We start from the raw sequence: 23,497 nt of genomic DNA on the forward strand, positions 1-23,497 counted from the left end.
TTTTTAAACTAAAATAAAATAAAAATTGTTTTTAGTTTATTACTTTCTTAATAATTAAAAACCCAATGAAAATTAACACTAACATAACAAGAGTCATTGTCAGTGATGAGTTAGAGTTAGGTTTATGACTTATTTTATTTAGTGGAACACTCCTTGTAGGTAATTGACAAAATTCTTGGAGTTTAGCTCTATTAGCACCACTAAATCTATCATATTCTTGACCATTTTTAAAAAGAATAAATGTAGGCATAGAACGAACACCATACCTTTGGGCAATGTCAGTGCCTTGATCAACATCGACTTTTACAAATTTAATTGATGGATTTGTTCTTGCAAGTTCTTCAAAATAAGGAGCAATCATTTTACATGGACCACACCAAGTAGCAAAAAAATCTACCAAAACATTAGAATGTGTGGAAATAAATTTGTTGAATGATGAAAGGGAGTTGATATGTTCTACAGACATTTATAATAACTTATTTTTTTTTTAAGTTCTTTTATTATTTGTTGATATATATAACAACAATTAATAAAAATAATACCCTAAAACATCATCTCATTCATCAAATAAACAAGTAATGGGGAAGTGTTGTCAACTTATTATGGGACCTGCTGGTTCTGGAAAGTCAACTTATTGCAAATATATGAAACAATATTTAGAAGACCTTCATAGAAAACCATTTATGGTTAATCTTGACCCAGCAATTGATGAAAGTTATTATGATATTGATATCGATATTAGAGATTTAATTACAGTTGAAGACGTTATGAGTGAACTTCATTATGGTCCAAATGGTGCGTTGGTATATTGTTTAGAATATTTTTTGGATAATATTGAATGGTTTGAAGAACAACTTGGAGATTATGATGATGATTATTTGATTATAGATTGTCCAGGTCAAATTGAGTTATATTCTCATCTTCCAGTCATGTCAAGATTTGTTGACTTTATGAAAAGAGAAAATTATTTTGTTTGTTTATTTATTAAAAATATTTATGACATTATAATATCATACAAATAGTAATGTTTTAGATGTGTGGTGTGTTTTTGGTTGATTCTCAAGTATTAACTGACTCTGCTAAATATGTGAGTGCAGTTTTATGTTGTTTATCAGTTATGACATCCCTTGAAATTCCACATTTAAATGTACTTTCTAAAATGGATTTATGGAGTAAAAATATGCAAAATACTGAGACTTTTTATGATTTCTTAGAAAATGATCCACTTTTTACTAGTTCATTAGATGAACAAGTAGGAGATCGTTATCACAACTTAAATGTTGCATTAGTTGAATTAGTTCAAAGTTACTCACTTGTTGGATTTAGTCCATTGAACATTAAGAATGAAGAAACCATTGATGTTCTTCTTCAAAAGATTGATACATGTCTTCAATATTATGATGATGCCGAACCACAAGAACCAAAAGATGAAGAAGAAATGAATGATTTAGATTGATTTATGTTATTTTCTATTATATTTTTTTTTTGTTATATATTTTTGTTGGATATCAAAAAAAGTAATAAGAATTGGAAATAAATAGATCATTTAAAGTATGAATAATAAAAAATATTATAAATAATAAAAAATATTATAAATAATAATAAAATAAGAGAAAACCTATTTTTTTCAAAAATAACCAATTTAAACCTAAGAACTGAAAGAACCAAACAAACCTTCATTTAGAAATGGAAGCTGACCACCAACAACTTGCTATTGCTTTTGCTGCTCTTCTTATTCATGGATGTGGAAAAGAAGTAAATGCAGAAAGTATTCTTGCTGTTACTAAAGCTGCTGGTATTCAACTCGAAGGATGGGCCAATGCTATGGCTAAAGCTTTCAATGGAGAAAAAATTGAAAAGCTTCTTGAAGGATTCTCCTCAGCTGCCCCAGTTGCCGCTCCAGCTGCTGCTGTTGCTGCCCCAACTGAAACTAAAGAAGAAAAGAAAGAAGACAAAAAAGAAGAAGAGGAAGAAGAAGACTTCGGAGGATTTGGTGATCTCTTCTAATCAAATGGTTCGTTGTTGATTTAATTGTTATTGTATTTTTTTGTTAATGCATAAAGAATATATCATATATAAATATTGAAAATATTAAATTTTTTTATTGTTTTCTATGACAAGTTATTGATTAAATGGTACTTTCTGACTATCTTTTATTAAAACCTAATCATTCTAAAAAAAGTAATTTAAACCTAGAACTTCTTTTTAAATTAAACCTTCATCCTAAATGGAAGCTGCTCATCAACACCAAGAACTCGCTGTTGCTCTTGCCACCCTTCTTATTCATGAAGCTGGAAAAGAAATTACTGCTGAACATATTAATAATGTTCTTCATCATGCCAACGTCAAGGTTGAAGGTTTCTGGCCAATTGTTATGGCTAAGGCACTTGCTAATGCTGACATCGAAGATTTAATTATGAACACTACTGCTGCTCCAGTTGCTGCTGCAGCCCCAGCTGCTGCCGTTGCAGCTAGTGAAACTGAAACTAAAGAAGAAAAGAAAGAAGACAAAAAAGAAGAAGAGGAAGAAGAAGACTTTGGAGGATTTGGTGATCTTTTCTAATCAAATGGTTCGTTGGTATTTTTTGTTTGTTACAATAAAAATATAATAAATAAAAAAGAGTTTTTTGATTTAATACAATTAGTTTGTTACTTGTTGTAATGATTCATATTGTTTTTGAATGTTTGAATGACGACGATGTTTAATAAAGGAATATGTACATTCAACAGTCAAGAGAAATACACCAATTGTTGCAAATACAGCAAACACACAGACCCATGTAATTAAGCTTCCTTCTTCAAAATGAATTTCTTCACTGGATGACATTTTTTAACTATTTTTTGTTTAAATTAGAAGATGAAAAGGGTTTTAAAAGAAAATTTGAATCAAAAGTGAATTTTAGTAAAGATGAACCAAATGAAATTTGCTTTTTTGAAAATAAGAGTCAATCCAAACGAGTGTAACTAAATCTACCATTTGATAGGAAGTTCTTATAAATATTTCTATAAAGAAGTTGAATATCAATGAGGTGATGAATTAGTGCTGAGAAGATAAGTACTAATGATGTTAGAATGATTAATACAATTGATGAATAATACCAACCATTTAATACCTTCATTAGATGATCTTCACATAGATTACACTCTTTTTGAAGACATCCACATTCTTCTTTTGATTCATTTTTATGACAGCAATGTGTCTATTAATGAATATAGATTTTACTATTTGAAAAAAAAAAGAAGGAACAAACAATTCTTTCATAGTATAATATTGTAGGATGGTCAACTCCATCAATAGTATCTTGGAATGTAAATGACATAATAATTATAATAAATATAAATGATATTAATCCAATGAATAAGGCTATATAACTAATGAATTTAGGATAAGGAATATCTTTTCTTCTTATTATTACAGAACAAAGAGAATGACTAAAACAAATAAAACACAGTAATACACCATAACAACATGTGACAAAACGAATAATAAATACATTTTCATTATGAATGATTCCTCCAATAGAAGTAACTATCCCCATAAAAACAGTAAGCATAGAAAGAATTGATATACATAACTCGATAATATTATATCTTGATTCAATTGGAAAGTAACGAGAGAAATTAGTATTTCTTTCCATAAATAAGTAATATTATTTGATGATATTAAGATTTTTGGTTAACGTAAAAAAAATAACTAAAAAAAAAGAAAGTATTAGATTTGAACAATGTTGTTCTTTTCATAATAAATTTTAATTGGAATTTCAAGATTATATAAACTGTTTATCAACGCAACATTTTGTAATGCTATTGATTCAATATTTGAAAGATAAGCATTACAATTTTCAAGAATAAGACTATGGGTTGATGATGGTAAAATAAGAGTTGGTTGATTGTAGACATTATTTAATTCAATAAATGTGAGTGATGTATAATATGATAAATCAATAATTTTTATATTGTTTGAAGTTTCTATTAAGTGTAATTGATAAATATTATTATTTAATAAGAAGGAAGTAGTTTGAGTAGAAATAAGAGTTAAGGAAGTTAATTTTTTTAAATATTGTATATCTAATTGTTTATTAACATTTGATAATTCAAGTTGTATAAGATTTGGTGGAAATTTAAGAGAATTAGAATAACGACATGAAAGAAATTGAAGAGATGATGGGAAGTGGGGAGATTCAAGTAAGACATCATTTGCATAAAGAATAGAAAGATTTGAAAGATTTTGAAATTCACCTTTAAATGTTTTTCCAGTTAAAGATATTGATGTTAATAAATTAAAAGATTCAAATGAAAAATAATGATTTGATAATGTTAATTGTCTAACATTTTCTGCATTATAAATTTTCCCATTTGATTTAAATATGACCAAATCTGTAACTGTAGATGGAATTTCTATATCATTGTCATTTTGAATTATTGTTATATTTTTAAGGAATGGGAATGTTTTTGTATATAAATAAAAGCAGTCTTCAAGTTTTGTAAGTGAAGTTGGATAATTAATTGAATATTTAGAATAACTTTGGATTTCTTGTAATTGAGTGAATGAAGAAAAATCAAGACAGGATTGTGTTATTCCAGTTAAAATAATTTTAGAAGGAAAATACATATCTATTATAAAAGAGTCAAATCCTTTAGAACAGTTTAACTCTAAATATTTATCAAATAATAATAAAATTGAATCATCAATTCCATTAAACCATTTATCACAACAAATCATAAATTTTGATTGAATATAAGGTATTTGAAGAACTTCTTTAATAGATTTTTCATCAGAAAGAATAATTGTTTTATATTTTATGTTATAATTCCAAAGAATTTTTATAAGTGAAGAATTGAAATGATTAATCATTTGAATGTTAATTCTTTCTAATTGACTAAATTGATTTTTAAAACATTCACATAATTGAAAGTCTTTGAAACATTTAATAGATAATTTATTTAAATGAATAAATTGACTAAAATCAATTGGTTTTGTTGTGTTTGAATGTTGGTATACATTTAATTCTGTAATTTTATTTTTGAATGGAAGAATAATGTCTATAAGTTGTAAGTCTATTTTTTTAATAATCATATTGTTTATTGTTGGTGGAATAAAATTTATATATTTTAATGTATTTTCATTAAGTATTATTGTTGTGATATTATCAAATAAGTTACACATTAAGAGAAAACAGTTCATTTGTTGAAAATAGTCAACACTTTGAAATTGGTTTTGATAGTAGAAAAGAAGAGGGTTTTTAGACAGTTTCTTTACAATTCGTTGACATTTTTTATTAATACAAATAAAAGTAAAAAATGTTTGATATGTTTGTAAATAAGGAACAATAAACGACAAAGGGAGTTGTTCAAAATACATTTCTTTAGTATTTGTTTTTTCAGATCTTCTTTCTTTCAAAACAAAACAATTGAAAACAGATAATTGTTGTTTAAAGTACAAGGAATAGAGAAAAAATAGCCACTAGAGTTATTGAAATGAATATTCCCGAGTTTGGATAATAGAAATAACAATTTCCTTCTTCATTAGGTAATTGATAAAGTAAAGACGATGATTTTGCAAGACATAATAAGCAATTTCCAATATCATCAGTTAATGTACAATCTGTTTCTTAAAGAGTTAGAATAATGAAAAAGAAAAGAAATAATAGAAAAAAAACAAACCAACACATTCACCATCAACGAGTTGATATCCTTCATAACATTCTTCACATTCATTTGGGTTGACTCTACATTGAAAACAATTAGATATTTTACATTCCACACAATTATTTTCTAAATTTGCGTTAAGTAACGAACATTCTAAACATTGTTCTGAAGAAGAAATACACGTTTTACATTGTTTGTCACATTGTTTACACTCATAATTATCTGTTAAGTAATATCCATTATGACATTCAACACATTGAATAATACCAGTTTCTGAAGACTGAAATGATTTACATGAAGATTCTGGTTTAAAACAAAATTTTCCATTACTTTCAAAAATATAATTTTCTTCACATTCACTACAAAATTCTGTTCCATTAAAATAATTAACACAATGACTTTCTCTACAAGTATTAGATGAGTCATCAAACATACAATAATTATTACATGTATTACATGCTTGAAGAGATGTTGTTGAATTACAAATTGTTGTTTCTTCTTTAGAACATATTAAACATGTTTTATTTGGAGAAACATAATATCCAGAATCACATTCTGAACACTTTCCATTTGAATTACATTTTTTACAATTATCTGGACATTTTGAACATCCTTTAGTTTCATTAAGAAAATATCCAGAAGAACAAACACGACATGACATTTCAGACGAATAAATTGAACAACCTTCTATTAATGTTCCATGAAGACATCTATGACCATCTTGAGATGGTATTAAATTTCCATAACAAACTTCACATTCACCAAAATCATTTTGAATAAGACAATTTTGAATTACAATCACTATTTAAATAAATAATGTTTATTATTTATAGGATAATAACAAACCATCACATTGATGAGTAGAAGGATTGAGTGTAAATCCAATATCACATGACTCACAAAGAGGTTTATCCAATACATATTTTGAACAATGAGGTGTATATTTTTCACACCTTCCATTGAGTAGATAATAACTTGAATGACAAGAATAACAATTATTATCTTCAGAGCATTCGTTGCAACCTTTTTCACAAGCTACAATCAATTAAAAATTCTTCTTCAATGATGAGTGTATGTATAAAACAACTAAAAACAAACGAATACAATTATTTGAATTATCAAGTCTTGTTCCTGGTGGACATGATACACAAGTATCATTTTTATATGAAATACATCCACTACTATTTCCTATTGAAATAAGAACTATACAAAAAATATACTAACTAGAAATAGTTCAAACTTAAACAATTATCACCAACAAGATGATACCCATAATGACATGCAATACACTTACCACTTGTATCAATTTCCACACAATTTGAATATAAATTTTTAAAATCTAGACATTATTTTTGTTACTTCTAAATTAAAAATTGAACAAAAACAAACAAATACATTCAGCTTCAATAAGAATATATTGTGGCAAACATAAGGAACATTCATATTTATCATTATAATATTCTGGACAATAAACACAAAATGGTATTCCACAGGTAGTATTAACAATTTGACTTTTTACAAATGAAGCAAATAATAACATTAAACTAAAAAGGTTCATTCAACTAAAAGAAGTTCAAAATAGAATAAAAGATCAGATAAACTATGTTCTCAAACATACTAACTCCTTTATAAAAATTACTATTTTTTGCATCTTTCCACTCAAATTATAAACAGTAAGATTCTATATTTAATGATTGATTAAATTATTAAATTAACTATTTAACTAATGTTTTTCTTATTTTTTGAAATTATACCATTTTTTTATCTTTTTTCGAACAAATGTGATTTGAATTAATTGCAATAAAAATAAACATGTAAACCTATTTAAAAAAAATGTATGATGACTTTTGACTTAATTTATAACTCAGAGAATTTTATTCAAGAAATTACCTCACTCATACCACTTTTACAACTACTACCTCATCAAAGCTGAATCTATCTGGAAAAAAAAACACTTCTCTAAACAACTGTATCTTTAGTGATTGATCTTCTCATTTTGAAATAATTTGAACTTACTTGAAATATAACAATCACTTTTAATGATGTACAATAAGTATCTTTCATAAATTATAATAACAGTTTAGAGATAAATACTCTTTTTTATTAATATTTTTTTTCTATATTGTGGTTTACTTAAAAAATTATACTGAAAAGATAAATATTTTATCATCAACAACACTAGTCAACTTATCACCAATTAGATTTAATGTGTTTTTCTAATATCGAACAAAAACATTAGTGCTATTCTTGAATAAAGTTATAAACATATTCTCCTTTACCTATTGCTTCAGAAAGATAATCTCTTATTCCCACATTATCCTAATTAATAACTTTTTTTAAATTTCATTCTTTTAATAATGTTTTATTCTTATAAACTTCTTACCTCATTTGAAAATTTATTTCGAATTATTTATATGTATTATTCAAAATCAACGTCTTTCTGTTTTTCTTATTTCATCTTTTGGTACAACAATTCCCTAATTTTCTATTTAATTATTTTCATTTCATAATGAATTTCAAAGTGTTTAGACTAATCTTTTAATAACACTATTTCTATAAATGAATGTGGTCATTTAAGTATATTGGTAATTATTTGACTTTCGTTGTTTTAATTGAATAAATTATTACTGGATGTGTTTTTTGATACACTGTTTCATAAGTTTTTAAAAATATAAACTACAATTGAAGAAAATTTTATAGTAGTACTTGTTTAATTAATAGTGGTATTGCTTTATTAACAATTAAAACATTAAATACGTTGTGAAAAAAAAATAACCATTTCTAATACTCTTAGTTGTTGGTCAAATTGAAGTGGTGTATATTCATCATCAATTCAAATGAATTTTATTTTTTTCTCTTTATTCAAAAAGTCTGAATGAAAATGAAAATTAAACTTCTGAATTAACTGCTGTCAATTTCTTTATTCATCTGATAATTCAATGAACCCTCCAATACCTGATAAACAAGTCTCTGAAATTGTTACTCCATCACAAATTCAACTTATTAATCTTCGAGCATTACAAGGATTTTTTCCAATTATTGAGAGTGTAATTATGAATTGTGGAGTAGTTAGTGTGTATGAACTAAGAAGTGAAGGTGGAAAAGAAATTACTGATGTTGGTTGTCGTGGACCATTATTTTTAGTTCAAACACGACATAAAGAATTATGGTTAGTTGTTCTGAATCAATCATCATTTGGAATATATCATACAATTGTTTCAGAACAAACACAGTTTCAACAACAAGATCGTTATTTAACATTAACTCATTTAGATAATCAATGTTTAGTTCAATTTTGTTTTATTTCACAAAGTGCAAATGAAGAATGTACGAATGTAGTTAGTAGACTTAGAAGAGAATTAAGTGATAGAGTAAGATTTGGAAGACTTTTAAAACAAGCAGTGACATATTGTTCAATGTAACATCTTTGAAATGAATATTTTTGTTATTTAATGGTTATATTATTTAATAAGTATTTTTAATAGAAATTAAACTAAGAACTTAAAAATAATAAAATGGCTTCTATTCTTTACACACTTAATTTTGTTATTTGTATTATTCTTATTGTTACATTAACATTGTTATTAATTCCTATTCCTAATATTCTTAAAAAACAAATTCTTAGTTTAAGTCATTGGATTGTTAAGAAAAGAATATTTTCAATTACTTTATTAGTTATTGTTTCTATTCTGTTTATTGATGCATTTTCTAGAATGAAACATTGTGAAGGAGTTAAACAATCATTAGCATTCGATGCTCCAATTAATACACGTATTTCAACATATTCTGAGTTTGTTTATTTCTTTTTCATAAGGTATTAAATGGAAAATAACATTTTAGATTATTTAGAAGTCAAAGAAATACTTATATTACATTTTTCAATTTACTCCTTGTTTTAGTTAATTGGAGAGTTGGAGCTTTAGTTCGTAAAGTAATTAATTAAGTATTTGGCATCATAAACTTTCAGTTATGTTTTAGAAAATCTGTAATATTTCATTGTTATAAGTTAAAAAAATAGGGCTTTTGTAAAATAAAATAGAACTAATATTTTACTTTTTATGAGCACTAAACAACCATCTCAACTTATTTCAAAGCAGAATGTTCAAGGAAAAACTAAACAACAACAAACAAAAGGAGGTAAAGATGAAAAACAAAAACAAGGAAAAACAAAAGAAGAAAAGAAAGAAGGACAACTAAAAGGTGATGGAATTCCACAATTATCTAATAAAGAATTAAAGGCTTTAAAAAAACAACAAAAACATGATAAAAAAGCAGCTAAGTTAGGAGAAAATAATCAACAATTAAAAACAGGAGAGTCTCAAGTTATTCAACAAGTAAATACAATAGAATTAATGTTAGGAACAAAAAAACAAATGCCAATTGTTGAAATTAATAGTACGATTCATCCATCATTTGCAAGATTTGCATTAGAATGTTCTGAATATAAATGTGTTGGTAGTACTATTCGAGCATTACGATTTATTGAATGTATTATTCAAACATTAAAAGCAAGTAAATTAACACAAAGTTCTGAATGTATTCCATTAATTGAAGAAAATGTTAAATTATTAGAACATGCACGAACAATTACTGTTGGAATGAATAATGTTCGTAAATTTATTTTTATGAAGAATCAAAGCATTGAAAATATTATTGCAACAGCACAAACAGTTTCATCTAATATTATTGGTAGTCAAAAAGAAATTGTATCAAGTAGTTTGTTATTTAAATAAATATTAACTAATAAAGAAATTAATGAAAAAATAGTGGTTGATTCATATAAATATGTTAATGATGGTTCTGTAATATTAACAATTAATTATAGTACATTATTATTAAATGTTTTTAAAACAGCATTCACTGATACAAATAAATTTAGAGTTATTGTTGTTGAAACATCACCATTTGAAGAAGGAGCAATCTTTGCACGAGCATTAAGTGAAATTGGAATAGATACAACATATATTCTTCCAAGTGGACTTCAAGTAGTTTTAGCTTCTGTTAATAGAGTAATATTATCAGCAAGTTCTATGGATGGAAGAGGATCATTATATACAAGATCAGGAACAGCATCAGTCTTAATTGCTGCAAAAAGTAAACATATTCCAGTTATTGTTTGTTGTGAAACATATAAAATGACAGATGAAATTATGAAGAATGAAGGAGAAATATGTCGGATTGGAAATGGAATTACATTATATGATGAAATTCCACATGATTTTATTACTGTTGTTGTAACTGAATTTGGGTGTATTCCAGCAACTTCTATTCCAGCTGTGGTAAGAGAATTACGTTGGGATTCAAAAGCACTTTCACAAGAAAAATATTAATTGAATATTTTTGTTTTTTCTTTATAAATTCTATTCCGAAAATACATGTTATTTACAATTAAATGAGTCATTGTCTTTTCTATAAACAAGTGGTAGTTAGGTAATATATCATTAATAACCATTTTTAATGATTATTTCATTATTTTTCCCTTTTAAGAAGAAAATTTAGAATAATTCTAAATGACAGTTTTGACTATCTTATAAATACAAACTAGAGCATTATTTATTTTAATATATTCATTTTTACCTCTGAATTTCTAATACTAAAACTGTTTTCAATTTTAAACACGATACATACAATGCAATATGAGTATGTTTATAATGTTAATGGAATGATGATTGAAATATTGTTATTTTAGATGTATAAAATAGGATAAAAATTTATTTTTACATTTGTAATATATTCAATTCATTATTGTTAATGTATATGTGATAAGTAAAATAATGTGTTGTTATTTCTATATAAGATTTAACGATGAAATAGATGATTTTACTATTAAACAATCAAATTGTTCTAACAAGTTATAGATAATCTTTTTTATTAGTAAAAGCTCTTCTAAAGATTTATTAAATAATGTGAGTCATCTTATTTATATGTATTACCACTGTTAACAACTAGAACATAATGAAAATGAGTTTTTTACTTTCATTATTATTCAGAAAATGTGTCTTTCTTTAATAGTGATTGTATATAAAATTAAGGAGTAGTACAAATCATTATATCACTTCAATTAAAAGAATAACTATAAAAAAGAAAAGATGAACATACAATTCATAATTTCTAGTTTTAGAATAACTAATGAAATAATGAACAATAAAAAATAAGTATTATTTTGAAAAGTATGTTGATTATTCAAAGAAAAAAAAACAATGTCTTAATTGAATAATATACGGAAATACAACAATGAGGATGTATTTATTGCAAATAATGTGGTAAAATCAAATGTTTTTATTTAAGTTTGAAAGTGATTAGGATTATATGCTATTGTTATATAAATTTAGTTCATTCATATTTCTCATTGTAGAAATACTAAAATAATCTTCTGTTTCTTTTAAAATCGAATAATTAATAGTACTAAAGTATAGTTTAAAAATATTAGAATGAAATTATAATCATATTTCAATTAGAACTATGGGAAATAACAATGATTTTTCGGGAAGAAAAACAATTTAGTAAGATACATCTGAATAGTTATTTTTTGTGTCATGAATCGTATTGAATGTAGTATGAATAGTATTCCTTATACTGAACTTCAAAGAGCAAAAGTTGGAATACCTCTTTATTTTGTTTATACTCCATTATGTAATGAAGTCAATAGATATGATATTCCAACCATATCACGATGTAGAGGATGTAAAGGATATATGAATAAATATAACAATTGGATTGTTGCAGGAAGGACGTGGAAATGTTGTTTATGTGGACATATCAATACGGAGTTAACTGAACGATATCTTCAATTAACACAAGAAAGAATTCAAGAATATCCAGAGTTAATAGTTGATGCATTAGAAATAAAAACTGATAGTAATTATACTAGAAGACCAATGCAAGGGAATTGTATTTTATTTGCTATTGATCAATTATATTTTGAATCAGTTAAAGACATCTTAATAAATATTATTCAAAAGATACCTAATAATACTCGAATTGGAGTAATGATTTATAGTGATAAAATAACATTATTTAAATACCATAATAGTCATTATAGTATTGATGTTTTTAGTGAAGATGCAATAGAACTTATTAATGATATTAATTTATATTTACCATCTATTGAAACAATCAAATCTGAAATTATAGATAATATAAGAAAATATAATGATGAACAAAATTATGTTGGATGTTGTTTTGGGAATGCAATGAAAACAATCAATTTTCTACTCAAAAACTATGGAGGAAAAGTCATTTGTTTAAATGGAAGTCATCCAACAAAAGGAGAAGGAAAATTAAATCCATTAACAAATGATTTTAAAACATTTAAATCTAGTCATGATCCTTTTTATGATGAATTAGCTATAGAAATGAATAATAATATGATTACTATTGACATGTTCTTTAACTTAAGGAATGCATTTGATACAGCAACACTCTCAGATTTTGCAAGAAGAACTGGAGGAAGAGTTTATGTTTGTAATTCAAATGAAGAATTATTTCAAACAATGATAAATGACATTTTACAAAGTTATCGTCATGAGGCAGTATTTAGAATTCGATCAACACATAACTTAGCAACAAAAAAACGATATGGGAATTATAATCTAAGAAATAATGACTTAATTGCAGTTCCATGTATTGACCCAACGTCATGTTTTGTTATTGATTATGAAATATTACCAATATCTAATATAACAAATACATATATTCAAACAGTATTTCTTTATACAAATCAAAATAAAGAAAGAATGCTACGAATAGAAACAATGAAAATACCACAAAATAGTCAACCAGAAATTAATGCAAGGGGACTTACTATTGCTTGTAATATTATTTCATCAACAATTGGAATTAAAGAAGGACTTAAAGAAGCAAAGGAATATCTTATAAATATAGCAAAGAAAATTCCTAAATATTGTTCTCAAAGAAATGAGGCGATTTATTATTTATATTGTCTAACAAAAACACCACAAATGAATAAAAAAGGATATGTTTGTGCTGGGATTTTAAGAACAATAATTGGAAAAGGAGAATTTCCAATACCAGTGATGTATGTTATTGATGGAAATGGGAATTATCGTTCAGTTACATTATCAGGTCAAGAAGTAAAGAATTGTCTTGTACTTCTTATTATTGGAGAACAAATGATTATTGGAGTTGATAGGTTATTAGAAAAGAAAATGATTAAATCATGTTTTGGAGTTTCTACAATAACTGAAATTGCAAATAATAGTTTAATTTCAGAAGAAGATAATGTAATTGCAATAACTATGAGAAAATTAATATCTTCTATTGGAAAAAAGATAATTACAATTGACTGTAGTGATAGATGGAAAGAATGGTTAATAGTAGAAGATAATTATCATGATGGATGGACATATCAAAAATTTTTAAATATACTTTAATTTAAAGAAAGAAATTACTTAAAATATTTCTGAAGATGTGCTTTTCTTATTTCAATTTCAGAATTAGTGTGTTGTTTTCTGGTTGCATTATATGCTTTTTTGATGGTTTGGTTATTTAATCGAGCAATGACATGAAGTAAATAATCATTTTCAATAGACAACTCCATTGTAATAATTGGTTGTTGAACATTATCAATAACAAATTTACCTAATTGATGAGTTCCTTCATAAATTTCAACAATAGCATTTCCACCAACAGCTTCAGCTTCAAAACTTCTTGTTAATGGAATAGTTGAATTTTCCTTAACAACTTGTGCCATAAATTCTTGATCTTGGTCATCTAATGATTTAATATAAATAGGATATAATGTAATATCACTAAGATTAGGAATAATTGATCCATCTACTTTTGTCCCTTTACTATAACAATACATACATGCTCCTTTAGCTACAACAATATTTCTATCAAGTTTTGACTCAGCTATTTTTTTTCCAAATTTTTCTTCTATAAGACTTTCAATAGCTGGAATATGAGAACTTCCTCCAACAAGAAATACTTTGTTGATTTCTTTAACACTCATTCTAGCCTTTTTTAATGTTTCATCAATAACTTTTTTACATTTGTCAAATAAATTTTTATTAATTAATTCAAATTCCTTTTGGGTAATTTCAAATTCTATTCCTTCTTCTTCTTCACAGTCTTGAACTTTTGATAAATTAATTATTACATCATTAGATGATGATAATTCAATTTTTGCTTTTTCAATTTCTTTTCTTAATTTATTTCTTTTATTAATCTTTCTTGTTTTAGTTTTACTATCATCACTTTGTGTTATGTTAAGGTTATTATACAAATTAATATCTTCATTTTTAATTTTGTTTAGAACAAGTTCAAATAAATTTTTATCAATATCAATTCCACCGAGATGTTGATCTCCACCAGCACTTATAACTTTTAAACTATTACCTGTTTTTTTAAGAATAGTAGTATCTAATGTTCCTCCTCCAAAATCAAATGCAAAAAAGTTTCCATTATTTTGATCTACTCCATAGGCATAAGCAGCTGCAGTTGGTTCTGGTAAGATTTGAATAACATCTAATCCTCCTAATTGAGCAGCACATAATGTAGCATCTTTTTGTTGATCTGTAAAAGTAGCTGGAACAGTTACAATAACTTTAAATTTATCTGTTTGAGTTTGTTCAATAATTGTTTTCTTTACTTTATTTAAAATAATAGCACTAATTTCTTCTGGTTGTAAAGTTTCTGATGATGAAGAATTAAGTTTTATTTGAGGATTTCCTTCTTTGTTGAAAATTAGTCTTTCACCAAAGCGTTCTTTCTCAAGTTCAATTCCTTCACTCTTTGAGTTTTTACCAATAATTCTTTTAATATCATAGATCATTCCTTCTTTTGAACTATCAACACCAACTATAATATTAGAGGGATTTGTAGTATCAATAACTGAAGGAAGATATTCTTTCTCATTAAATTTGATTACATTAAAGGATGAAAATTGTCTACTCCAAAGAACAGCTTTTGTTCTTGTTGTTCCTAAATCTATTCCAACATATAAATCAGAAGACATAATTAAAGACACTAGATCTTAGATCTATTAAAAATAAGAAAAAAAGAAATGACTTTTATTTTGTTTCAAATTCAATTATTTATTTGTTGAATTTTTTCTTCATATTGTTGTATTTCAATTCGTAAATCATTACATTGCTGTTCTAAAATATCTGCTTTGTTATTCATTTCATTTACTTCTTTTTGGTATAAGGGAATATAATCTATGAAGATTTTGTAATTAGTCATCATAATTTCATATTGTTCTTTGAAGTTGTTGTTTTGCATTAAATGAAGAAAATAATTTAATTAAAAAAAAAATAAAAAAATAAAAAAACAAAAAATTACTAATTTTTTGTGATAGAGTCATTTTTGTGTTTTTATTTATTCTTTTCATTTACAAAAAGGGTTTTAGTTTTGTTTTGATTTTTCAATAGTTTATGAATATAAGTCAATTTGTGTTTTGATAGTCAAGTTTTTGTTGAGGGAAGAATAGTAAAAGTATGGTTAAAAGAGTTATAAGATAGAAGAAGAAGAAACAAAAAAGAACTTCAAAAAAATAGATTGAATGAACTTCGATACAGACAAAAAAGAAAAAGAATTTGGTAAAGTGTATAGTGTTTCAGGACCAGTTGTAATTGCAGAAAATATGCTTGGAGCAGCTATGAATGAATTAGTTAGAGTTGGTAGTCGAGGGTTAATGGGAGAAATTATTCGATTAGAAGGAACAACAGCTACTATTCAAGTTTATGAAGAAACTGCAGGTCTTCAATTAGGAGATATGGTAGAAAGAACAATGAAACCACTTTCAGTTGAACTTGGACCAGGAATTATGACATCTATTTTTGATGGGATTCAAAGACCATTAGTTTCAATTGCAGAAAAAAGTGGAAGTATTTTTATTCCAAGAGGAATTTCAGTAGCATCACTTGATCATCAAAGAGAATGGGAATTTACACCCTTAGTTAAAAAAGGAGATCATGTTAGTGGAGGAGATATTATTGGTACAGTTCCAGAAAGTGCACTTGTTGTTCATAAAATTCTTGTTCCACCAACAGTTATGGGAACAGTAACATGGGTTGCAGAAGCAGGAAATTATACACTTGATGATAAAGTGATTGGAATTGAATTTAATGGTAAAACAGAAGAACTTAGTATGGCACATCATTGGCCAGTAAGAAAACCAAGACCAACAGCAGAAAAAATTACTAGTACAACACCATTAGTTACAGGACAACGTATTCTTGATTCTCTTTTCCCATGTATTCAAGGAGGAACATGTGCTATTCCAGGAGCATTTGGATGTGGAAAAACAGTTATTTCACAAGCATTAAGTAAATATAGTAATTCAGATGTTATTATTTATGTAGGATGTGGTGAACGAGGAAATGAAATGGCAGAAGTTCTTCGAGATTTTCCAGCTCTTTCTATTAAAGTAGGAGATAAAGAAGAATCTATTATGACAAGAACAGCACTTGTTGCTAATACATCTAATATGCCTGTTGCAGCACGTGAAGCATCAATTTATACTGGAATTACATTATCAGAATATTATAGAGATATGGGATATAATGTTGCTATGATGGCAGATTCAACATCAAGATGGGCTGAAGCACTTAGAGAAATTTCAGGACGTCTTGCAGAAATGCCAGCTGATTCTGGATATCCAGCATATCTTGCAGCACGTTTAGCATCATTTTATGAACGTGCAGGTATGGTTGAATGTTTAGGATCACCAAAAAGAATAGGGTCAGTTTCTATTGTAGGAGCTGTTTCACCACCTGGAGGAGATTTTTCTGATCCAGTTACAACATCTACATTAAATATTGTTCAAGTTTTCTGGGGTCTTGATAAAAAACTTGCACAAAGAAAACATTTCCCAGCTGTTAATTGGAATATTTCATTCTCTAAATATATTAAATCACTTGATAGTTATTATAATAGTAAAGATGAAGAATTTGTTCCACTTCGTGATAAAATTAAAGAAATTTTACAAATGGAAGAAGGATTATTACAAATTGTTCAATTAGTTGGTCAAGATTCTCTTGCTGAAACTGATAAATTAACACTTGAAATTGCTCGTGTTATTAAAGATGATTTCTTACAACAAAATTCATATACTCCTTATGATTTTTCATGTCCATTTTATAAAACTTGTGGTATTATTAGAAATATTATTCATTTTTATAATGAAGCTTTCCAAGCTCTTTCTGTTGATTATGAAGATCATAAAATTACTTGGGCTACTATTAAGTCTGCAATGTCTGATTTATTAGTTAGAATTTCTAGAATGAAGTATGAAGAACCATCTCAAGGAGAACAAGTTATTAATGAAAAGTATGGAGAATTATATCGTGATATTACCACTCGTTTTGCTACTCTTTTAGAATAATCAAAACCATAATTTAATTTTTATATAAATATTTTGTTTTGTAAATATATATTAATTAAATTATTTATTATCTTTTTAATAATTTTATAAATAGTAATTAAAATATTGATAAAGATGAAATGAAAATAAATTAATTCTTCTTCTTTATTATCAAATACTTTCAATAATTGTTATTTATTTTATTCTTGATATTATTTGTATTTATTATTATTATTATTATTATCAATATTTATATATTACTTTTATTCTTTCAAATTACTTATTACAAATAAAATATTAATTAGTAGTATTATATTTATATTATCTAAGAAGTTTTTATTTGATTATTCTTATTAATTATCATTTAAACCATTTGATTAAATTATTTTATATTTTAAATAATAAGAAAATTAAGATATTATATTGTTTAAATAATCAATTAATAGATGAAGATTTTTCAAAGAATTATTCAAAGGAAAATGAAATGTATTGTTTTGAATGATATTAAAAATTATCAATTTCATACTATTTTAGATGTTATATTTCATCAAAAAATAAAAATAAAATAAAAAGAATGTTTTTAATATAAAAAGAATAATAATAATGAAAAAGAAATGAAAAATTAAAGAATAGGTTCTTGTTGTTGTATAATTTGTTCTTTTAATGAAGTAAAAAATTGATAAATTTCTTGAAGTTGAGGTCGTTGTTCTATTTCTTGATTCCAACATTGTTGAATTAATGATTTAATTGATAAGTCTATTGTATCAGGAATATTTGGTCGTTTTCCTTTTGATATTTCAAGAGCTGCATCCCATGCATTAGAAAAAGGTCGTTCTGGATATAACATTTTTTCTTGATAAATTTCTAACAAACTCATTCCAAGAGAATAAACATCAGATTCTTTTGTACATTCATTTCCTTTTAAAACTTCAGGTGCATTGTAATATGTTGATTGTAACATTTCTTCTTCATTAATAGTTAATTTTGGTAATCCAGTCATTTGAGAAATATTCCAATAATGTCCTAATTTACAACAAACTGTTGATTGAATATTAAGTGAAACAATTAACATATTTGTAGGTTTAATATTTCCATGAATTTGTTTATTTTGATAAAGAAATTCTAATCCTTTACAAACATCTTCAAATATTTTTGCTCTTAATAATGGTTGCATTTCTCCTCTTCTATAACATGTTCTTGCATTTCCATGTTCTGCATATTCTAATATCATACATTCATGTTCTGGTGTTGTAACTGCTCCAATAATATTAATTAATAATGGTGATCTTAATTTTGTTAATTCTTTTAAACTGTTTATAAATCGTTCATATGAATTACTATTCCATTTTAAATTTAATCTTTTAATAATTACATTCTGATTATTATATTTTCCTGTTGAAACAATACCATTATTTCCATTTTTAATAGTATCTATAAATTCAATTTCTTTATAATCAATTAAAATACTTTCTTCTCCTGTTACATTAATATAAAGAGGAGTAATCATTTTATCATCATCTTCAATATTTTCTTCTGAAATACCATCAAATGTTATTAATTGAATTGCTTCATATTCTTTGCATGTACATAATAATGTGATTGTAAAATAAACATTAATAGATGAATGTGGTCCTAATATGGCTATTCTTGGTTCACATTCTATATTATATTGTGATGACTTCGATTCAATTTTAAATGTTTTTTCTATTTCACTTGGGTTATATACATTAATTTCATCATGAAACGCTTTATTTATTTGCATAACTCTTCCTTCATTTTCAAATGTTAATGTATTTTTACTTACTGTTAATGGAAAATTATTAAATTCAACTTGTGTATATTTATATGTATTTCCTTTTCTTGTTGTTCTTCTTCTAGATAATATCCAAGCAATTATAACAATTATTACGACAAATAAAATTAATATTGTTGATCCAATGCTAATTGCCATTATCCATTCTTTAGATTTAATACATTCTCCTTTTACATATAAATATCCATTTGGACAAATGATTCGTGGTTGAGGGTCAACTGAAGTGTCATTGGAACTAGTGTTATTTGTTATATTCATTTGTTAATTTATTCTTTTTTTTTATTCAGTTCTTTTCTTCTCTTCTTTCAATTCTCTTTAAACTTGAAAATAAAAATTAAAAAAGCTCCAGATACTAGCCACTCACCATGATAATGTCTGACTGGGGCGGCAACAATTATCTTCATTGCTTTCAATATTTAAGTGTTTGAATTATTATGAAATGACTCTAATTATTAATTGTTAGTTATTATGGTTTTTTAAATCTTTAAAAAGGGTTAAGAAGAATATTCAAAGAAAAGTCTTTGGACTTTTCATGTTTATTGTTATTCTTCTTTTTCATAAACATAAATGAAGTTTCTAAACAAAAAAACTTTCAAATAAAGTTATTCTGTGGATAAACAGATATTTTAAAAGTTCTTTGTACAAAACAGAATGGTACAAGTTTGTGATGTTATTTAAATCAAGGGTTTTATTGAACTTTTTACATTAAAGAATGATGTTCATTCTATTATTGTTATGTGGTTATACTTTGGCTATTAATTATTGTGATTATGATGCTACTGGGAGATTTTATGCAGGAACAAATGAATGTCCACAAGCAAATGGTATTAGTTATGACTATCGTAAGATGACAATCACTAATGTTCCTTATGAAACTATCATTTTAGAGGATGTTGATTTAAATATTTTCTTTGGAACTAATGAGACTTTATTCACTCCTAAAAATGTAATTATTAAGAAATCAAAAACATTCTCAAATATGAAATATTCTTTTGTTAATGGGTTATCTACCATTACTTTAGATGGTGTTTTTGAACACAACACAATTAATAGTTATGATATTCAAGACATTACATTTCATATTCTTGATTTTAAAGCTACATTTGTCAATAATGGTGATTCTAAATATATCAAAGTAATTAAAAATAATCCAACAAGTCAGTTGAACACCATCACTTTCAATGGATTATTCAATGTTAATCCTATTACATTTACTGTTAATGCTTGCGACTATGTTATGACTGGTAATAATATTACAATAGAAGATCAAAGTGATGTTTATAAATTGGAATGTAATAATCAAATTAAATACTTCTATTGTGGAGGTGTATCTAATGTTGAACCACATTGTATTGATAATCAAGAAAAAATATTTATTGACATATCTATTAATGATGTCTTCACTCTCTATGGGTCATCTGTTCCAACAATTGTTTCTAATTCTAATGCATCTACAATCAAAATTAATTCTGCAAATGATAAGTCTGAAAATGTATTAATTTCTTTACAATCTCATAGTTATAATTTAAGAATTGTCAATAAGGAATCTATTGTTTATGCATCTAAAATAATTGAAGGAATTGTTCACTTTAGCCAAAATAATACTTGGAAAATAACTACAGACGCATTGATCGAATCAATTATTGTTGATGAAAAAGATCTTATTGTTGTTGGTATGAACGGAAAGAAGATTAATAATAACAATGGTGTCTATTCTGTTGGAGTAGATGGTCAATGTGAAACTGCAAAAATAGGTAAAGAGTTTAAATGTATTTCAGACGAAAGTTTATCAGATAATTCTTCTGAACATGATGATAGTGAAAATAGTTTGTCAAGTGATTCTTCTTCTATTTCTGAGTCTTCTGAAACTAGTTCAAGCCATGGAAGTACTGAAACTTCATCAGAAACTAGTGAAACTCAGAATAGTGAATCAAATTCAATGACTAACGATTCAGATGATAGTAATAATAATGCTGATAATGATAATGGATTAAGTGGTGGTGCAATATTTGCCATTGTTTTGGGTTTATTGATTGTTTTGATTATCATCATTATTGTCATTGCTGTTCTTGTTTATTTCTTTGTATTTAAACCAAAGAAACAATCTACATATACTGGAATTTAATCAAATTCTTTTTAACATGGTTTATATTTTATTTCTTATGTAAATAAGTGTAAGAATTATCTTTATTAATAACTGAATTTAAAATGATAAATAAAAAAGCAATAAACTCAATATATGACTCAACTTTCATTTAATAATTTAAAAATGAACAGAAATGGATCAATACTGTTTGACGTTTTTTAATAGTATTTGTCCATTCAATACTCGTATTTGTTAATCACTTTTATTCAAACACTTTAGAACGTTGGTTGTTGATGTTAATTCTTTTGAATGTTGAATAATCATAAGCACACAAAACACCAAGTTTTCATTCAAAAAATCACATGTTATTTTTTCTTATGAACAATATAACGTGTTGTAAATACATTGGTAATTGTAAACTTAATCAAAATATGTTATTTTTAATTCATCTCAACCTTAATAAATATACATAATGATATGAAATTAATAAATGTTTCTTATCGAGTTGGTTTTTATTGAAATAATTTTTCTGTTAAACGAATTGAACTTTTTGATAGTGGCATTATTTTATATTCTCCTACTTACAACAAATGAATTTCTATTTTCTATATGCGAGTTAATGATGGAGGTATAGTTAAATTGAATAAGTATGATGTATATAAAATGATTGAATGAGTAATGAATGAATGTAAATAATCTCAATAATATAAAATAAAGAATTGACATATAAAAACAAACAATTTGGAATTAATAAATAATTAGTTAATAATAAACTGATAGTACTGCAATTTTTATTAAACACATAATTATTAAATATTTTCATATTCTACTGAAACTACAATAGAATATAGATATTATAATGAAACACTATTATAAATAAACTCTTTAATTAAAAAAGCACGTTAAAATAATCAAATTGGCAATTTCTCAGTGATAATATCTTATTATGTATATTTTTTATTAATTAAGCTTCTTTAATTTTCATTTAAAAGGAATTTTTAATTGATTTTTTTATTTTTATTTTTTTTAGAATAATTTGAAATCCACAAATTAATAAAGAACAACACCACAAAGAAGAAGTGTGTAATAACAATGATGTTATATGAGAAAGTCACGAGTATTGTTTTTAATATATACAGGATGTGTGTTTTTGTTGAAGTAGAATTAGTATTTCATTTACATTCATCATATTTTTAATTTTAACATTTTTTTATTTCTTTTTTTAATTATTTAATTACTTTAATATCTTCTTCATTTACAAACTCATTTATTGAAAATGGTATTAGATTTATTTTATCATATGTTGTTTTATCTATTTTATTTATTCTATTTCTTATTTATTTGTATATATCTCTTGTAAATTCATAGATTTTATAAGAAATAACACACAAAGTCATAGAGTAAAACTATTCTTCAATTATTCAAATTGTTATCGAGTAATAATGTTATTATTGGTAAAAACAAATAACTTCTGTTGTAATTGTAATAGTAGTATTGTTATTAATCACATGAAACAAAGAATAATAAAAATTGTTTATTTTAATGGTATTACATAAAATTAGATGATGAAATGAATTAGAAAGTTATTTTTGTATAATATAGTAAATGATATTCATATTAT

General features: G+C 25.3%; 14 protein-coding genes across 14 annotated transcripts; 8 read left to right on the forward strand and 6 right to left on the reverse strand.

Moving 5' to 3' along the window:
* Positions 1 to 31: 31 nt before the first annotated feature.
* EHI_042900 (thioredoxin, putative) lies at positions 32 to 466 on the reverse strand (the record flags this gene model as incomplete). The annotated part of the gene is made up of 1 exon (XM_647543.1): positions 32 to 466. One exon carries the CDS (start codon positions 464 to 466, stop codon positions 32 to 34), a length of 435 nt encoding a protein of 144 aa, XP_652635.1.
* A 112-nt stretch (positions 467 to 578) lies between these two features.
* EHI_042910 (uncharacterized protein) lies at positions 579 to 1,456 on the forward strand (the record flags this gene model as incomplete). The annotated part of the gene is made up of 2 exons (XM_647544.1): positions 579 to 971; positions 1,034 to 1,456. The coding sequence occupies 2 exons, from the start codon at positions 579 to 581 to the stop codon at positions 1,454 to 1,456; spliced, it is 816 nt and encodes a 271-aa protein (XP_652636.1).
* A 172-nt stretch (positions 1,457 to 1,628) lies between these two features.
* Positions 1,629 to 2,026, forward strand: EHI_042920 (60S acidic riboomal protein P1, putative). Its single transcript, XM_647545.2, has one exon. It carries the CDS (start codon positions 1,687 to 1,689, stop codon positions 2,005 to 2,007), a length of 321 nt encoding a protein of 106 aa, XP_652637.1. The 5' UTR covers positions 1,629 to 1,686; the 3' UTR covers positions 2,008 to 2,026.
* Positions 2,027 to 2,222: 196 nt separating this feature from the next.
* EHI_042930 (60S acidic ribosomal protein P1, putative) lies at positions 2,223 to 2,841 on the forward strand. The gene is made up of 2 exons (XM_647546.2): positions 2,223 to 2,587; positions 2,646 to 2,841. Exon 1 carries the CDS (start codon positions 2,228 to 2,230, stop codon positions 2,561 to 2,563), a length of 336 nt encoding a protein of 111 aa, XP_652638.1. The 5' UTR covers positions 2,223 to 2,227; the 3' UTR covers positions 2,564 to 2,587; positions 2,646 to 2,841.
* EHI_042940 (uncharacterized protein) lies at positions 2,642 to 3,638 on the reverse strand (the record flags this gene model as incomplete). Its single annotated transcript, XM_647547.1, has 3 exons — positions 2,642 to 2,811; positions 2,957 to 3,200; positions 3,252 to 3,638. The coding sequence occupies 3 exons, from the start codon at positions 3,636 to 3,638 to the stop codon at positions 2,642 to 2,644; spliced, it is 801 nt and encodes a 266-aa protein (XP_652639.1).
* A 74-nt stretch (positions 3,639 to 3,712) lies between these two features.
* Positions 3,713 to 5,077, reverse strand: EHI_042950 (uncharacterized protein; the record flags this gene model as incomplete). The annotated part of the gene is made up of 1 exon (XM_647548.2): positions 3,713 to 5,077. One exon carries the CDS (start codon positions 5,075 to 5,077, stop codon positions 3,713 to 3,715), a length of 1,365 nt encoding a protein of 454 aa, XP_652640.2.
* Positions 5,078 to 5,432: 355 nt separating this feature from the next.
* EHI_042960 (CXXC-rich protein) lies at positions 5,433 to 7,207 on the reverse strand (the record flags this gene model as incomplete). Its single annotated transcript, XM_647549.2, has 6 exons — positions 5,433 to 5,605; positions 5,665 to 6,450; positions 6,496 to 6,684; positions 6,748 to 6,852; positions 6,890 to 6,988; positions 7,039 to 7,207. The coding sequence occupies 6 exons, from the start codon at positions 7,205 to 7,207 to the stop codon at positions 5,433 to 5,435; spliced, it is 1,521 nt and encodes a 506-aa protein (XP_652641.2).
* A 1,381-nt stretch (positions 7,208 to 8,588) lies between these two features.
* On the forward strand, positions 8,589 to 9,071 carry EHI_042970 (uncharacterized protein; the record flags this gene model as incomplete). The annotated part of the gene is made up of 1 exon (XM_645498.1): positions 8,589 to 9,071. The coding sequence occupies one exon, from the start codon at positions 8,589 to 8,591 to the stop codon at positions 9,069 to 9,071; it is 483 nt and encodes a 160-aa protein (XP_650590.1).
* Positions 9,072 to 9,164: 93 nt separating this feature from the next.
* Positions 9,165 to 10,979, forward strand: EHI_042980 (Initiation factor eIF-2B delta subunit, putative; the record flags this gene model as incomplete). Its single annotated transcript, XM_647530.1, has 3 exons — positions 9,165 to 9,439; positions 9,689 to 10,365; positions 10,399 to 10,979. 3 exons carry the CDS (start codon positions 9,165 to 9,167, stop codon positions 10,977 to 10,979), a joined length of 1,533 nt encoding a protein of 510 aa, XP_652622.1.
* Positions 10,980 to 12,185: 1,206 nt separating this feature from the next.
* Positions 12,186 to 14,042, forward strand: EHI_042990 (Sec24 protein, putative; the record flags this gene model as incomplete). Its single annotated transcript, XM_647531.1, has 1 exon — positions 12,186 to 14,042. The coding sequence occupies one exon, from the start codon at positions 12,186 to 12,188 to the stop codon at positions 14,040 to 14,042; it is 1,857 nt and encodes a 618-aa protein (XP_652623.1).
* A 14-nt stretch (positions 14,043 to 14,056) lies between these two features.
* Positions 14,057 to 15,628, reverse strand: EHI_043000 (heat shock protein 70, putative; the record flags this gene model as incomplete). The annotated part of the gene is made up of 1 exon (XM_647532.1): positions 14,057 to 15,628. The coding sequence occupies one exon, from the start codon at positions 15,626 to 15,628 to the stop codon at positions 14,057 to 14,059; it is 1,572 nt and encodes a 523-aa protein (XP_652624.1).
* A 546-nt stretch (positions 15,629 to 16,174) lies between these two features.
* EHI_043010 (V-type ATPase, A subunit, putative) lies at positions 16,175 to 17,998 on the forward strand (the record flags this gene model as incomplete). The annotated part of the gene is made up of 1 exon (XM_647533.1): positions 16,175 to 17,998. One exon carries the CDS (start codon positions 16,175 to 16,177, stop codon positions 17,996 to 17,998), a length of 1,824 nt encoding a protein of 607 aa, XP_652625.1.
* A 601-nt stretch (positions 17,999 to 18,599) lies between these two features.
* Positions 18,600 to 20,048, reverse strand: EHI_043020 (protein kinase domain containing protein; the record flags this gene model as incomplete). The annotated part of the gene is made up of 1 exon (XM_647534.1): positions 18,600 to 20,048. The coding sequence occupies one exon, from the start codon at positions 20,046 to 20,048 to the stop codon at positions 18,600 to 18,602; it is 1,449 nt and encodes a 482-aa protein (XP_652626.1).
* Positions 20,049 to 20,502: 454 nt separating this feature from the next.
* EHI_043030 (uncharacterized protein) lies at positions 20,503 to 21,915 on the forward strand (the record flags this gene model as incomplete). The annotated part of the gene is made up of 1 exon (XM_647535.1): positions 20,503 to 21,915. The coding sequence occupies one exon, from the start codon at positions 20,503 to 20,505 to the stop codon at positions 21,913 to 21,915; it is 1,413 nt and encodes a 470-aa protein (XP_652627.1).
* Between the last annotated feature and the right edge of the window lie 1,582 nt (positions 21,916 to 23,497).

The sequence above is a fragment of the Entamoeba histolytica genome, genomic scaffold (genome assembly GCF_000208925.1).
Source record: "Entamoeba histolytica HM-1:IMSS scf_1104750516945 genomic scaffold, whole genome shotgun sequence".
In the NCBI taxonomy this organism is placed as follows: domain Eukaryota; phylum Evosea; order Mastigamoebida; family Endamoebidae; genus Entamoeba; species Entamoeba histolytica.